The sequence below is a fragment of the Miscanthus floridulus genome, chromosome 4 (genome assembly GCF_019320115.1).
Source record: "Miscanthus floridulus cultivar M001 chromosome 4, ASM1932011v1, whole genome shotgun sequence".
NCBI classification, from domain to species: domain Eukaryota; kingdom Viridiplantae; phylum Streptophyta; class Magnoliopsida; order Poales; family Poaceae; genus Miscanthus; species Miscanthus floridulus.
In genome coordinates, this window is record NC_089583.1 from 88,440,252 (window position 1) to 88,456,005 (window position 15,754).

Sequence of the window (15,754 nt, forward strand, 5' to 3'; positions counted from 1 at the left end):
AGGCGAATGATCTCAATTGGTTGTGCGGATTAGTGGGACAACTATGTGAGATCAGCTATGAAGAGCCAGCTACAATGTTTGGACGTGGTTGTGCATCGGGTGTTAGTTGATCCAATCCTTCATGGGTTTACCCCAGCAATGGATCATCCGGCACACATCGACTCTCTCATTCCGGAACCTTACCTACATGTGCAGATTGTGCCTACGGTTCCTGATGCTCAATCTGCCCCCAATGCGTTATTTAGAGATGGTTGTCATACTCATGTTTTCATGGCAGATCCTTCTTATGAGATCCCTTTGACACAGAATCATCCGAGTAAGTGTCTTAACCGCATGGTTTTTGGGAGCTTATCCCATTCCTTACATCTATTTCTTTCATTCTTTCCTCATTTCTGTAATGACGTTGCAGGAGACATTCCTAAGAATATGGATGTGCCCCATGTTGCTGCGCAAGTGCACTTTAGAGATGGATTTCGTGGCTCTAATAGTGTTGAAATTATGAATGATTCGGAGCCATATGAGATGGCTAGGGCTCTTGATTCTGATGATGATCATCCTGTTGGAGAGCTGATGGAGAGTGATGTTGAGATGATGAGGCGTATCTTTCCTGACCGCCGTGATCCTAGAGTTCATGAGTTCAGTGATCTTGCTCATTCCGATCTGGCGTTTGCAGAAGGACATAATGATGAGCTCCTAGAAGCTCCTGAGGCTAGTCCTAACATGGTAATTGAGGAGGGGAGGGTGTTCAATGACCTCCCTGCTTTGAAGAGGTGGTTGCAGGCTTTTGCAGTGATACGAAAGAGGCCTTATAGGGTATTGCATTCATATGTGGAGCGCCGTTACACAGTTGTATGTGACAAGGAACGCTGCCCATGGAGGGTTTGTGCAAGGAAGCAACAGGTGACCAGAAAATGGAAGATCACAAAAGTTGTTGGGCCACACAATTGTGCTAACCATGAGCTAACACTGAGGCATCGACAGTTGACATCTACCCTCATTGCCAAGCGGTTGATGGGAATTTTGTAGGGAGAACCCAACATGAAGGTGAGAACAATTATTAGGACCGTTGAGGCGTTGTATGGAGGATATGTGATAACTTATGGTAAAGCATGGAGGGCTAAGCAGCAAGCATGGAAGATGATATATGGGGACTGGGAGGATGGGTATGAGCAGCTGCCAGTTCTTTTCAATGCAATCAAAGTGGTGAATCCAGGCATGCATTATGAGTACATCCCAAAACCTAATGTATGGAAGGATGGGAGGTAGATATTTTTCCGTGCCTTCTGGTGCTTTCCTCAGTATGTTGAGGCCTTTAGGCACTGTCGTCCCGTCTTCTCCATTGATGATATGTTCTTGATTGGCAAATACTAGGGCACACTTCTTATAGCCATATCTTGTGACACGAACAACAAGTTGGTTCCTTTGGCATTTGCTTTGGTTGAGAAGGAGAACAATGACAGTTGGGGATGGTTCTTGAGGCTAGTCCGGATACACATGGTTGGCCCTGGTAGGGAGGTTGGCATCATATCTGATAGGCATCGGGGCATACTTAATGCCGTGCAAGAGCAGTTAGAGGGGTATGCACCTTTGCACCATCAGTTGGTGTACTCGACACCTTGCCGAGAATCTACTATGGAAGGACGGTGTCAAGAAAAACTTTAATCTGTTCTAGGAGGCTGCTCGATAACTTGAGGACAAGTACTTTAGGGAAAAGTTAGAGGAGGTTAGAACCACATCAAATGTAGAAGGTAGACAATGGCTCACAGGTTTGATGAGGGATTTGGAGAAATGGACAAGAGCTCATGACAACGGTGGCTGGAGGTACAAGTTTCAGTGCAGCAACATGGCAGAGTCATTCAATAAGTTGCTATTAGGGATACATGGTATGCCCATGAATGCAATTATTCAATTCACCTTCTATAAGCTTGTTGTCTGGTTCAACGATAGACACGCCCATGCATTGCAGTTGAGGAGTGATGGAGAGATATGGGCTCTGAAACCAAAGGCACACCTAGAGAAGGCAAGAGAAAGGGCTGGCACACATAAGGTTGCATGCTTTGACCATGCCACAGGGACTTATCAGGTCGAGCATAGGGGCAGTACAACATCCGACGGCGAGGTCCGAGAGGCGAGGATACATGTGGTTGTCCTCCAAGATTTCAAGTGCACTTGTGGTAAACCAAGGCAATACCACTTTGTATGTTCGCATTTGGTGGCAGCAGCTAGGCATCGCAACTATAATATCGAGAAGAGGATACCTCACGAGTTTAGTGTCAACATGCTTGTGAACACATGGAGCCCCCCCGCTTCGTGCCTTTCTAGGACCCTAGAGAGTGGCCTCCATATGATGGGCCGAAGTACATTACGGATCCAGCTTACCGTTGGAACAAGCGTGGATCAAGGCAGAGGATGAGGCATAGGATGGTTATGGATCAGATACTCGGAAGAACTAGGCGTGGGAGAGGAACTCCATTTGTTACTGATCCCGAGCAGTATGAGTGCGGTAGTGCGGTAGACTTGGCCATAACTCACGAAGTTGACATTGGCAGATTAGTGAGGTAGGACTATTGGTTTATAGTATTATTTTATATTTGTCTTATCATATATTTAATTATGCATGTCTCAATTTATGCTTGTATTTGTGTCAATTACTTATACATTTATAAGTTCATGTTTCATTGTACATTGCAATTCTAATTCATTCACATTTTTTGTAGGATGGAGCAATTCCACTTGCTCAACCCGACGTACGAGGAGACCCACCGAGGACGTCTCGTTGCGCTGGGGCAGGTAATAATCTATAAGTTTTATTCGTACATGTGTTCGTGAAGTAACATGTGACTATGTTATATTCGATGTAGGACCTTCCGCACCTTCGTTCTAGGACCCATAGTGGGTTCTTGGACATTCGGTATGATGATAGGTACACTCCTTTACTGCAAAGAGCTAGCCTAGATGTCATCTCCTTTTAGGTTCATCGTGGGTTGCCCAAGTTCAACTTAGTGGCAATAACTGCGTTGGTAGATAGGTATTAAAGTGAATCATTGCCTCCATTCATAGCCATTTGTTCATGCGATTGACTTTTTGACAAGTAATCTTGCTTGGTCTTAAATATAGGTGGCGGCCAGGAGACTCACTAGCTTCCACCTACCTTTTGGGGAGATGACAGTCTCACTTTAGGACTGTCAGAAGATGCTAGGCCTAAGGATTCATGGGAACCTAGTCACCGAGCAGTGCAGGTTAGAGGGCTGGAGAGCATGAGTGGAGGCCTTCCTTGGGCGTGAGCTTAGCGAGCAAGGGGCTCGCACTTCTAGAGTTCCCATCTCATGGCTACGTACAGAGTTCGCATAGTGCCCCGAGGAGGCAGATGAGGAGATGGTTGGGTACTACTGTTGGGCGTGGATCCTACACCTTTTTGCTTGTGTTCTCTTTCCTGACGTGATGGGTGACAATGCATCCTAGATGTGGATCCACTGCCTCAGTGACTGGGACTAGGCGGGTCAGTACAGCCGGGGCTCTGCAGTCTTGTGTTTTCTATACCGGCAGCTGTGCGAGGGGTGTCGTCGGTCTATGGTGAACCCGTCACTTGGTGGATACGTATACCTATTATAGCTGTGGATGTGGGCTTGTTTTCTAGTTGGTCATCCAGAGGTACTGGCTCATCGTGAGTGGTTCCAAGGTTAGCCTCCAAGTCACCAGCCGATGTAGGCATACCTTTGGGACCAGGTCAGGGTTCCGCACATGAGGATAGACCGAGCGTACATTGAGTACACGAACGAGCTAGATTCACCGATGGCGTCTAGTGTAAGTAAATTTTATTTTCCATGCTGCTTTTAAAAGGATTAGTATACCATCTAACATCTTATTTGGACATGTTGCAGGTGGAGTGGGAGCCGTATGGTGGAGAGGACGCACTTCCTTTTCAGCTGAGCAACATCTGTGGGGCCGACGACTACTTCTATAGGATGAGGTGCCCTCTAAAATGCTTCTATGCTGTCGAGTACCACCTGCCAGATAGGGTTGCACGCCAATTTGGAGTGAGATAGCTTTGGCCTATTCCTCTGTTCTCGACTAGCATGGACTTACACAATTAAGTGTTTTGATATTTCAAATGTCTCATGACGATGGTCCATTTCTTATAATATGGTGCCACGTACGTGGATTATTGTAACGATGACATACGTGCAGGTTGGATCATCAGAGGAACAAGAAGATTTTGACTGGGAGAGGCACCACCAGTCCTACATTGAGGAATGGGAGGAGATGCACGACAACCTGGACGACAACAATGAGCCGCACACGAATCGTGAGTTCAGGCGGTACCAAGCTTGGTACCAGCGTTCGCCATGGTGCAGGCTTAGGCTACAGTGGACCGAAACTGACTACGCCGACATCGAGTCCTCCAACGATGAAGACACGATGTATGACCGGTCCACTCATGCAGGAAGGTAGGTGGAGGCAGGACCGATCTTGGACAGAGTGGTAAGCCAATCGCCTTATTTTGTTACGTTGAGTTACATAACAATACATTAGATGTTCTTGGACCGACATTAGGAGTTATCTATTGTAGTTATTGCAACCTTCGAGCCGTATAACCCTTATAATAAGTTACATTCTTATACAAAAGAAAACAAAACTAAATGCTATCTGTTCAGAAGTCTTATTATTGAAAACTTTGTTGCAGGGCAATACACTGAGAAGCTCAGTTGAAGAGATCGAGCGCGTTCGGCCGAGAGTCAATGATGACTACATACTTGGCTTCCTAGATGTAAGATTAAAAATATTCTTTCAAACAAATCATTAATACGTTATATTCTTTCAGTTAACATAGTTTTGTACAATAGAGGCTGTCACGTCGTCTACGCCGTGCAGCTAGTCATTGTGGTTGTAGGACAAACACGACGCATGACGTGTACGATCCTTCCACAAGAAGAGGAGCCTTGGGTTCCTCTAGTCAAGTAGCTACAGGGGACGGGGACGAGGATGAGGAGGCCGACGATGACGATGACATGGACAAGAGGCACAATGAGCTTGGGCCCTCTCAGCTCCATGACGCTCCATCGGCTCATCCTACACCGCCTCTAGGCACTAGGCGACGCCGTCCGCGTGACTCTTACACTCCAGACACCAGCGCTCTGGGTCACAAGGGTAGGGGCAAGAGTAGGAGACAGTGAGGGACGTGGTAGGTGTTACTATGAACTATTGTGAATTTTGTATTTACTTTTCTGTAACTATTCGGGACTATATGGACATTGTGGACTATTTGGACTTTGCATGACATATTATGTTGGTTGTGATATTCGTTGTAGTTGCATTATGCTTGTTGGATGATTAAATGTTTAGAATATATATTGATGTCTCTATTTGTAACTGTGGATGCTCCTAATACAAGACCGTATCTTGCGATTTTTTTGCGTGAACCTTTAATCATACTACACTTGTACAAAGGCACAAATGTAGTACACAGATTAACTATAAATTTATTACATGTATAATCTAGGAATATTTGTACATATGTTGTGTAGAAGAATCTAGGATTACCAAGCAACAGTGAACGAATCTATGCTTTTCAGACAATAAACATAGACTTTTCAGATACACGGACAACATCGAATTATCACATCACCGATATAGACTTTTCAGATACACGGACAACATGCAAGGAAGCACAACTCAACTCTATCTCCACCATCCATCTTATGACTGTTTGATCCAAGGGCTGAGGTGAAGAGGCACACGGATCACTGACATGGCACATTGACAGGCCTCCATTCCTCCTCTCAACCTATAAATAATCACTCACTCTCTCTCATTCACACAAACAACAAGGAAGAAGAACAGTCCTCAGCATTTGCTTTCGTTGTAATACCAATGTCTGGAGGGTCGTCCAGAGGGAGAGGAAAGGGGAAGAAAACTACCTGGGGGTGGGAGGGTCCTCTTGGTCCCTGATTTCTTTGAGGAAGCTCTTTATGAGAGGTTCCCAGTTGAGAGCAAAAGTGATTTCACCAAAGAGGCACCACTGAGAGGATACGATGAAAGGAAAGAAGAGTGGCCAAAATGCATGCATGGTGAGGACTGCCTAGTGCAGATGTTCACCGAGGGAATAGATGGAGGTCGTCGTTTCTTCAAATGCCCGTGAGCATGGGTAATTGCTATTACTATTTGTTTCTTCAATATGTTTGTCTTGTATATCACTTACACTGACATACTTTTTGTAGTCTTCCTTGGCCGAAGAAAATTGTGGGTTCAGTAGGTGGGTCGATCCTCGACCTATTTATCCGCATGCGGAGTACATCTAGTACCTACAAGACCGTATCTTCGATCTAGAAAGGGAAGTTAGCAGCGGTTACAAGGACGATGAACAGGACGACAACAACAATGGTGCCGATTCACAGGAGGCACTCTGCAATGATCCATATTGCACCTGCCCTAACCACAAGAAAAATGGGCCTCCCCCGTCACCCCCGCCACCACCACCAACAATAACTAGAGGCTACTATGGAGAAGGTGCAACACAATTTGCTATGTGGCCACACTACTAGGATGACTTTATCTTTTTCACATGTACCCAGGTTTAATTACCTAAGGCATGTTAGGTTTAATTACCTAAGGCATGTTAGGTTTAATTACCTAAGGCATGTTAGGTTTAGTCAAAGAAAACTTTGTACCCAGGTTCGGTACATGTAGTCACATGCCATTTAATGTGTTTCGTGTGTTGATTTCTATAATGCCGTATGTCGTTAACTATTTTTTGCAGCACGTGTTCAAATGGAAATACGTCCGTATCATTAAGCGGAATATTAAGACCATTGATAATGAAAACAACCACATAATGAAAAGTTCGATACTATGCCACATTACATAATATATTAATACTACAACTAAGTGCCGACAGTAGACATAGGGGCAAATGCACTTCTAAATCCTCAGTCTGAAACGTACTGAGTAAGCAACTCATCATTCGAGTACCAGTCCTCTATTACAACCCTGTTGCTGTGGCTAGGCTCAACTGCGTTGCTCTGACCTGGCTGTCGCTTGTAGTAAGCGGCCTTCGCTTCATCTGCGGCCCCTGCGGCCTGAGTGAAGAACGCGTCGTCATCCTCCTCTGCCTAGTAAGCCCTGCCTCTGCTAGAGCGATGAGCTCGCTCAGTCTGCCAGTGTCGTCGTCAGCCTCCTGCGCCTGAATGCCCACCTCTGCTAGAGAGACGAGCTCGCTCAGTCTGCCAATGTCGTCCTCAGCCTCCTGCGCCTGTATGCCCGCCTCTGCTAGAGCAATGAGCTCACTTAGTCTGCCAGTGTCGTCCTCATCCTCAGTCTCCATCATCACACAACACAATCGGTGATTGAACGGTGCGAACCAGCTCGTGATCTATGGCCATCTAACTTCTTCTCCTTATACCTTGCATGAGCCACCTCTACAGCATGTTCCTCACTGCAACCAATCCCTTCATATATAAAATGCAATCAGTTAGCAACGTGATAATATTACATTTAAAACCAGGCAATAAAAAAAGGTTTTCAAGCACTCACTGGCACATAATGTAGCAACATGCTCGTTCAAGACCTGCATCTATACTCTTGTCTCCTCCCTTGCCTCATTCCTTGTCCTCTCCTCCTCTAACGTCGTCCGCCTCTCCAATCCCCATTTGTTAAGCCCAACATCGATCGGGTTACAAATACCACGCTGTCTAGCAAACTCACGCATCTTTTCTTTGTGATGTTTAACGAATAGGTTGACGTAGTCAGGTCCATATCCTCTCTTCCGTGCAATTACTTGCCTCTTCTTCAGTTCATCTAAGAACTTAGCTTGACCATCATAACATTCCCAACTGCATTTCCTAATGCTCTGTTCAAAATAAATATTATATCATATATGTCTTAGCAAAACAAACAAAATACAATTTCATGTTTACCAGAAAAATAACGAACCTCATCATACTCAATCATATGGCCGCAATAATGACCTATTCCAAGCTCCGAAGGGCCTAGGCCATAATTGGATTTTACACCACATTCGCACATGACAGGAGGTGCTTTGTAGATTACCCGTTCTTTCTTCTTTTCCTTAACCCTCCGCGGTTCTTCTAGCCATTGGTTCTTAGGACCATACAACCACTCCTTGAAACAACACTTCGCCATTGAATACACCTAAATAATGAGACATTAGTACATGAACACATATAGCTCAAGATTTTAACACATACACTTTGCACTTACTTCATGCTTGTTTGGACACACAAACTCCAATGTATTCTCAGGGTTTATCACAGTTCGATCTCCGCAATCGCACAGAGGAGGTTCCTCGAGTCGTCTAACTACGGCTAGATGCTTCTCCTTAGCCGTCATTGCCGGAGGGTTAGGGGGGGTGGAACCCACCTGCTTGAAGTGCTCACGTAGGATGTCTCCCTCTAAACCAATCGTCGAAAAAGAGGTACCTAGGATCAAACTTGTCTGCACCATCGATCCACTGAAAGAAAAATCACCTCTCATGGTCCTACACAACGAGATTCCAACAAAATATTAGTACCATACTTAAACAAATAAAGAAAAAGGATAGTACAAACAATTTCTTACATTAAACCGACTACATGTGTAGAAGCAACGCGCGGCTGTGTCCGGATGTTTAGATTGAAAAAACATGGGCCGGGAAACCACAGTCACAGTTAGGGACAGGAAGGTCAGGAGGAACGGGGGCATCTTTGCTAGACGCGTCGGGGTATAATTCTCGAGGACGACCCCGTTTTCGCCAAAACTCCTCCCGAAACATTTCTTGCATCTAACAAAACGGATGTAATTTAACAAACATAAATAAAAACATCACCAAAAAATATCAATGAGAACCATAACTACAATACAACCAATTTTGTTCTAAGAACCAAAAGCAATTAACATTATACCCTAAACCTAGGGTTTCTCATTTCATCCACAACAATAAACCCATAACATAACTACATGCGGCTTGGTTTGCTAGCTTTTTTCATGCCTTGGAATCAACCTACGGTTGTATAATACATATATTGAGGGATACAATGAAACCCTAAGTGATGACGATTCTTAGGTTCAAAAATCCGACTAATATGTACCGAATCGATGCGAAAAAACAAGGAGGTGAGCGAGTATACCTTGCTCTCGAAGATCTACGGATCAAATCAAGGTTTTCAAGGTCCAATATGTCGATTCGTGAGGTAGGGTGAAGTGGCGAGAGAAAAACCCGAGAGGGAGGGGAAATAAGAGGAAAAAACGCTCGGGGAAGAAGTGTAGGCTGGGTTAAATGCAGGTGGCTCGGCGCCATTCACTATGGCGCCAAGCCCCCTGGCAGGCCATTTCCCCGTGCCCAGGAGCTCGGCGCTAGTGACCGTGGCGCCGAGCCAAGGGTCTATTTTCGGAATTCTTTCCGTCAGGGATCTATTTATGAGAAACTTTAAAAAAAAGGGCCAAATAGTAAAAAATTCGGTATCAAACCCAACCGCATCGCGCCCTATTCCCTCCCACACTTTTTCTAGGGCTTTATGCCCTGAACTCCAAAGATTTGCAATATGCCCTCGGTTCTCTTGTCTCTTGTCGGATCAGCGGCGCACCGAAGCGAAAAGTGACCGACCGCCTCTCTGTGGCTCGCTGCTTCCATGGATAAAGGATCCATATCGCTGGTAGAACAGTGAGGTCGAAGCTTAGCACAGAATAATATATAGTGCCATCGAATTCCGTTCAGGGGAACGGTACGTGCCGGGGAAGCATGGGAGCGAGGAGGATCCGGTATTCCGGTGCAGATGTGGAGCCACGGCGTTCACAGGGTCACATACTCGCATGTGCCCGGGCGCCCGGTGAATAGGATGACGGCGGCTTCCGCCTGCTTCCTTCCTTCCTATGGAATCAAACTGTGAGGGCTTGATTTGTGTTATGGCAACGAGGAAGATGATCGATAGCAGTGGTCAGTGGTAGTACTGGTTTGATTATTTATCACATCGTTATGATAGGATAGTTTAGCTGGAACATCTATTTTTTTACTATACGCTTATTTTAATATCTGGTGAGTACGTTTTATGATGGTTGTGTTTGGTTTAGTTTCTTAAAAGTGTTTCTGCTGCCAAAAAAAAAACATCAATCAAGAAGCTAGAATCTGAAGCTCCTTCTTTAAAAGTAGCTGCTTTTGCGTAGTATAATTTTCACGTGACCTTGGATTATGTTTTACCTTTCGTCCTTTTGTTTTTCTAAATAGGTGGAAATAGATAGACATCTCATAACTGTTTCAAAGAAGGTACAGAGAGATGTATGTTTTATAGTTATTTCAACAAAACAGCATATAACTTTTTTCACAACAAATTTTCTATGGCTCATAGCTAAATCGAACATACTCGATATCATGCATGGAAGTAGTATTCAATTGTGAGAGAAAAATATTATCCACGCGCTGAAAAAATGCGGCTGATAAGACAAGCGAATAGGGCCCCAAAATTGCTCCATGAGTATAAAATGCTAATGGTTGTCGAAGTTTTAAAGTTAACGTGTAATCTGGTTACAACACTAAACATACATGTGACATGAGAGGATATATATCCCGCAGAAAAGATTTATGTTTAATTAAGATATGAACATTTTTGAAGAAAAAAAAAACAAGAATTGCAAGAGAGCACATGATTCGGTCTTACCGAACTATAGCATCAGGCGACTGATCTTGATTCGGTCTTACCGAACTATAGCATCAGGCGACTGATCCTCACCCCCTAATAAAAAACGAGAGCCTCCACTCCCGTGACCGATCTCAGCATGATAAGTAAATACTACGCAGTACAGTCCCGATCAGCATCAACACGGGAGTAGTTTCTAGCGACTCGTAGTATTTAGTTATTGTTAATCTCGAGATGAACTTTTTAGCAGCAGCATGGAGGAGTATCTTTTTTCAGGTGTCAGCGAGCAGAGGGAGATGATTGGCGCAGCCGGGATGCTACACGCGGGCAGATCGCGCAGCCTCGCTTGCGCTCATGTGCACGCCCTCGTGAACGGATATTTTCTCGATTTCTTTTTCCGTCGTGTATATAAACTGCTCTCGGTGGTCCCGCGGCGGCTCCTGGCTGTGGGGGCTCCACGTTGGTCACGTGGAACGGGCCGGGCCGCAAGATGTTGTTCGCTTGTTGATTTTAGCTAAGTTTATTCAATCAATCAACAGTATTTTCTTTAAAAAAAATCAGCACCAGCCAGCCCAAACCAGCGCCAACACCGACACCGACACCAACCAGCACGCTGGTTGTTTTTGCGTAGGCCTTGGGGTAGAGACCCCAATCTCCTTCTCCTGTTCCCGTCAGGCAGGGGCAGGCTACAGAAATACTACTATTTTTGCTCAGATTCTTTTTGGTCGAAACCGATTTTGGTCAAATTACATAAAAAAAATCGTCACTTCGGTTCGGTGCCAAGGTAAAGAATTCTCAAACCTAAAAAATCTTTATCTTTAGTAGAGAAAAATTTAGACATTGCCGCGGGCGCGTCGACGAACGACGAGTGCCCCAGCCACGAGGGCGCTTCGTTTCTTCGGGTAACTTCCGCGTCCGCCGTTATAAATAGCAGCCGAGCTCTCACCCTCCACATGTTAAACTGCTACGCCCACACGCCTCCCCAGTCAACACAGCTCGGCTCGGCTAGCGAGCTCTCTCCTCTTATCTACACAGTCCCCGACGCCCGCCCGCACCGCTGCGACTGCGACGCACCGACCCCTTCCCTACCTGCCTTCTTCCTCCTCCCGTCCAATCGGTTTCACCATCCACCGTGCGCGCGCTCCACCCGCCGCAGTCGGCAGACTGCAGTCGTACTGGCGCGGTGGACAGGGAGAGGCTAGCTCTATACTAGCTAGCTAGTGTGTTTGGGAGCTAGGCGGCCGGGGTTGATTGCAATTAATTGGGGGAGGCGGGGGTGGGTGATGTACGGCGCGCCGGTGCCCAAGGACCTCAACCTGCCAGCAGCCGCCCTGCCGCAGCCGACCAGGGCCGGTGCGAGGACGCCACCGCAGCAGCAGCAGCAGATGAGCTCCCCGGGACTGCTGCGGTACAGGTCGGCGCCGAGCACGCTACTCGGCGAGGTGATGTGCGGGGATCAGGAGCACGGACCACCACCGGACCACGCCGCCACGGACAACGTCCTCGCGCGCTTTCTCGCCGGGCACCACCACTCCGAGACCCGGGACTGCAAGCCTCCCCGCCCCGCCGCTGTCGCACACTTCATGGACGAAGCCGCCGCCGCTGCGTCCATGGCCGCCTCGCAGCAGCAGCAGCTCATGTATCAGTCGCAGCAGCAGATGGCCGCCATGGAGGGGCTGTACCGCAACGTCAGCTCCGGCGGCACGGAGCACGGTGCGGCCGTTGGCGGCGCTGGTGACAACAGCCTGATCCGGCAGAGCAGCTCCCCCGCCGGGTTCCTCAACCACCTGAACATGGACAACGGTAATTGGTTGCCTCTGCCTCGTCTTGTACTTGTACTACCTTTTTCTTGGTTTCTCCAGAAGTAGTAGCATCCCAATCATGCGCTAGGCGCCTAGCTTTCCATTTGCGGAGCGGGGAACTGATCGCGACCGATTAATTCGCCGCCGCGCGCGGCTTGCACCTTGCAGGGTACGGCAGCATACTCCGGGCAGGCATGGCCGGCGGTGGGTTCAGGACGAACGGCGGCGTCAGCGACGCGCGGCTCAAGGGGCAGATGAGCTTCTCGTCCCGGCAGGGGTCGGTGATGTCGCAGATCTCGGAGGTGGGCAGCGAGGAGCTCGACGGCGGCAGCAGCCCCGAGGCGGCCGGCAGCAACGCCAGCGGCGCGGCGCGTGGGTACAGCGGCATCCCGGGGTACCCGATGAGCGGCTCGTCCGGCGCCTGGACGGACGAGCCGTCGCCGTCGCCGACGTCCGGCGCGAAGCGCCCCCGCGACTCGGGCCCCACGCCGCAGAACGTGCAGCAGCAGCGGCTGGCGCCGCAGCTCAGCCTGCCCAGCGGCGGCAACAACGGCGGCGGCAAGCCGGCGGCGGCCTCGGCGGAGATGGCGGCGATCGAGAAGTTCCTGCAGTTCCAGGACGCCGTCCCCTGCAAGATCCGCGCCAAGCGCGGGTGCGCCACCCACCCGCGCAGCATCGCCGAGCGGGTTCGTGCCCTGCAGACTGCGGCCAGCTGCATTCCTATCCTGGCTGCTACTCTTGAATTTTTACTCTAGCTTGGTTTTCCAGTCCAATCAAAAAAAAAGAAAGAAAGGAAAAAAAAAACTTGAAACTGATTCTTGTCGCTGTCGCCGTCAGGTGAGGAGGACGAAGATCAGCGAGCGGATACGGAAGTTGCAGGAGCTCGTGCCCAACATGGAAAAGGTAACCAAACCTAGCCCAAACCCCAAGAAAGATCGATAGAACAGTGAAACGTCACAAGATTGAACAGAACAGCCCACGATAGATAAACTGACGGCCTGTTGTTATGCGTCCGGTTATTGTTGATGACTGCAGCAAACCAACACTGCCGACATGCTGGATCTGGCCGTGGACTACATCAAGGATCTTCAGAAGCAGGTCAAGGTATATGCCCACATCCAAAAACCGTTCTTTTCTGCCGAGGCCGCAGCTGATAGTATAGGAACTTGAATGCACGATTCAGTTATCGGGTCGCCCTGAGCCATCAGAAATGCTGCCATCAAGTAGATTTGCCCTGTGGTTGACGGCAGGGGTAACTTTGATAAGGCTTATCCAACTACATGATCCAAAAAGAATATTAATTCAAGTCGTGTCCCTGTCGGCATGGACACTCTGATTAGCTTAAGAGCGTCCAGATTATTAATAAGATGGTATTCGAGAGAAAACAAGAACAGTACACTCGAATGTCAAAAGGCGTCCAATTCTGTTCATGGTTGCTCATGGTGGTCGTCTCTGGTTCGTTCCAGGTGCTGAACGACGGCCGCGCCAACTGCACCTGCTCCGCCGGCAAGCTGCTGCAGGACCAGTTCACCAGTTAAAAAGGAGCCGCCGCCGGCCTTTTCTCGGTGCGATGCGATGCAATGCGCGGCCGTGGCCGCAAGGCCTGACTGACGCCTCCGCGCCGGCAGGCGGCAGCTCGCTTCCTCCTCCTCGCTAGTTTGGTCCTACTAGTAGTAAAAGCCGTCGAAGTAGTACCAGTACGTGTACGTGTTCAACTTACATAGTTAACTTACATGAGGAGGTAAGGATATATGGAGTTGAAATGAGAGTAGTCTGTACATGCAAATTCGTTAAGCAGGCAGAGTTGGTTCTTGCTACAAGGCGTGGTGACTGTGTATCTTGTCTTGCCCCGTCTGTCCTCGTGACGTACACTCGAGCAGTTACGCTACACGTACTACATGCATGCACCAAATGCAAATTCGTTAAGCAGGCAGAGTTGGTTCTTGCTACAAGGCGTGGAGACTGTGTATCTTGTCTTGCCCCGTCTGTCCTCGTGACGTACACTCGAGCAGTTACGCTACACGTACTACATGCATGCACCCAATCCAATCCGACTAGTAGATGCATTGCAACTGTTGTGTCTGTCTGCGTGCAGGCAGTGTCGTCCAAACTCCAAATGCATTTCCCTTTAGGGTAAGCCAGCGGCCGTATTTAACAGCTACCTGCTCGTCCTCTTGTCTCCATCCAACAACGAACAATAATGGCATCCTGGACTGGGAACATCGCCTCCTCGTGCAGTCGTGTTGCATTATTTCAGCTCGTTCGGCTGCACTAAAAAAAAGTACTGTTCATACTGGTTTTCACTGTTCATATTAGTTTTTTTTTAGAGAAAAACACTACTCCAGCTGAAAAAAAAAATGACCAGCCAGCTGATCTATGCCAGCCGAACACCTTTGTGCCCAAGTTGCTAGTAGAGGTGCTCCGGCTCTTATACGAGGCACATGCTTTCGCCAAAAAAAAAAAACGGCGGCACATGCGCCTAACGGGCTTTAGTTCAAAGAAGAAACCAGTAGAATTTGCAACTACGTACCGGTTTCTACAACATTTTCAAGCACCAAACAGAAAAAAGGTTTGTATGTTTTGAGTATTGTCGGTGTTTCAAACAAGCACCGGCTAGTGAATTTATAATTGTTGCGCGTTAGGCTCGGATGGTGTACTAAAGGACACAAGGTTTATACTGGTTCGGGCAGAACGTCCCTACGTCCAGTCCGCTGCTGCTCATGTTATTAGTACCGAAAAAGGTTCGTAGTAGGGGTACAAACGGTCGAAAGAGGGACATGTCCTAAGTCTCTGATGAAAAGGTCGAAAGAACACCAAGAGCTCAGTTGCTGCTTGGCTATGTGTTGTGTGTCGAAAACGACCGATCAAAAGTCGGTCCCCTTCGTGGGGTGCCTTGCCCTTTCTTTTATAGACCAAGAAGAAGTAGGGGTTACAGATGGTAGAAAGAGAAAAAAAAAATCAAAGGTAGAGAAGGTCCTTCGGGGGAGCCGGGTCTTCTTTTTCCCACGTGCCTGCCCTGCTAGCATGGCAGACCGTGTCAGGGATGGCGTGTTCGCCGATCCTTATAGGGCCGTGCCCTGGCCTCTGTCAGCAAGTGGGTGCGTCCCATCCTACGTCGGCGGATGGTGCGGCATGTCAGAGGGCCAAGCTGCGACCCTTCGGAGAGTAGACGGGGAAGTGACCCTACGTCCGTCACCGTAGGTGATGTGAATTCTGTCTTGGATCATAGTGGTTGTCGCATGCTTGTGTTAGTATCCACGTCCGAGGACTGATGGCGGCGCCTACAACACTGTGGGACAAAAGTCGGCGCCTACAACACTATTTGGG

At 48.0% G+C, this 15,754-nt stretch overlaps 1 protein-coding gene across 1 annotated transcript; it reads left to right on the plus strand.

The window, feature by feature from the left end:
* The first annotated feature begins 11,586 nt into the window (after positions 1-11,586).
* On the plus strand, positions 11,587-14,303 carry LOC136552013 (transcription factor bHLH130-like). Its single transcript, XM_066543557.1, has 5 exons — positions 11,587-12,428; positions 12,596-13,113; positions 13,265-13,330; positions 13,463-13,531; positions 13,894-14,303. The coding sequence occupies exons 1-5, from the start codon at positions 11,909-11,911 to the stop codon at positions 13,963-13,965; spliced, it is 1,245 nt and encodes a 414-aa protein (XP_066399654.1). The 5' UTR covers positions 11,587-11,908; the 3' UTR covers positions 13,966-14,303.
* The last annotated feature ends 1,451 nt before the right edge of the window (positions 14,304-15,754 follow it).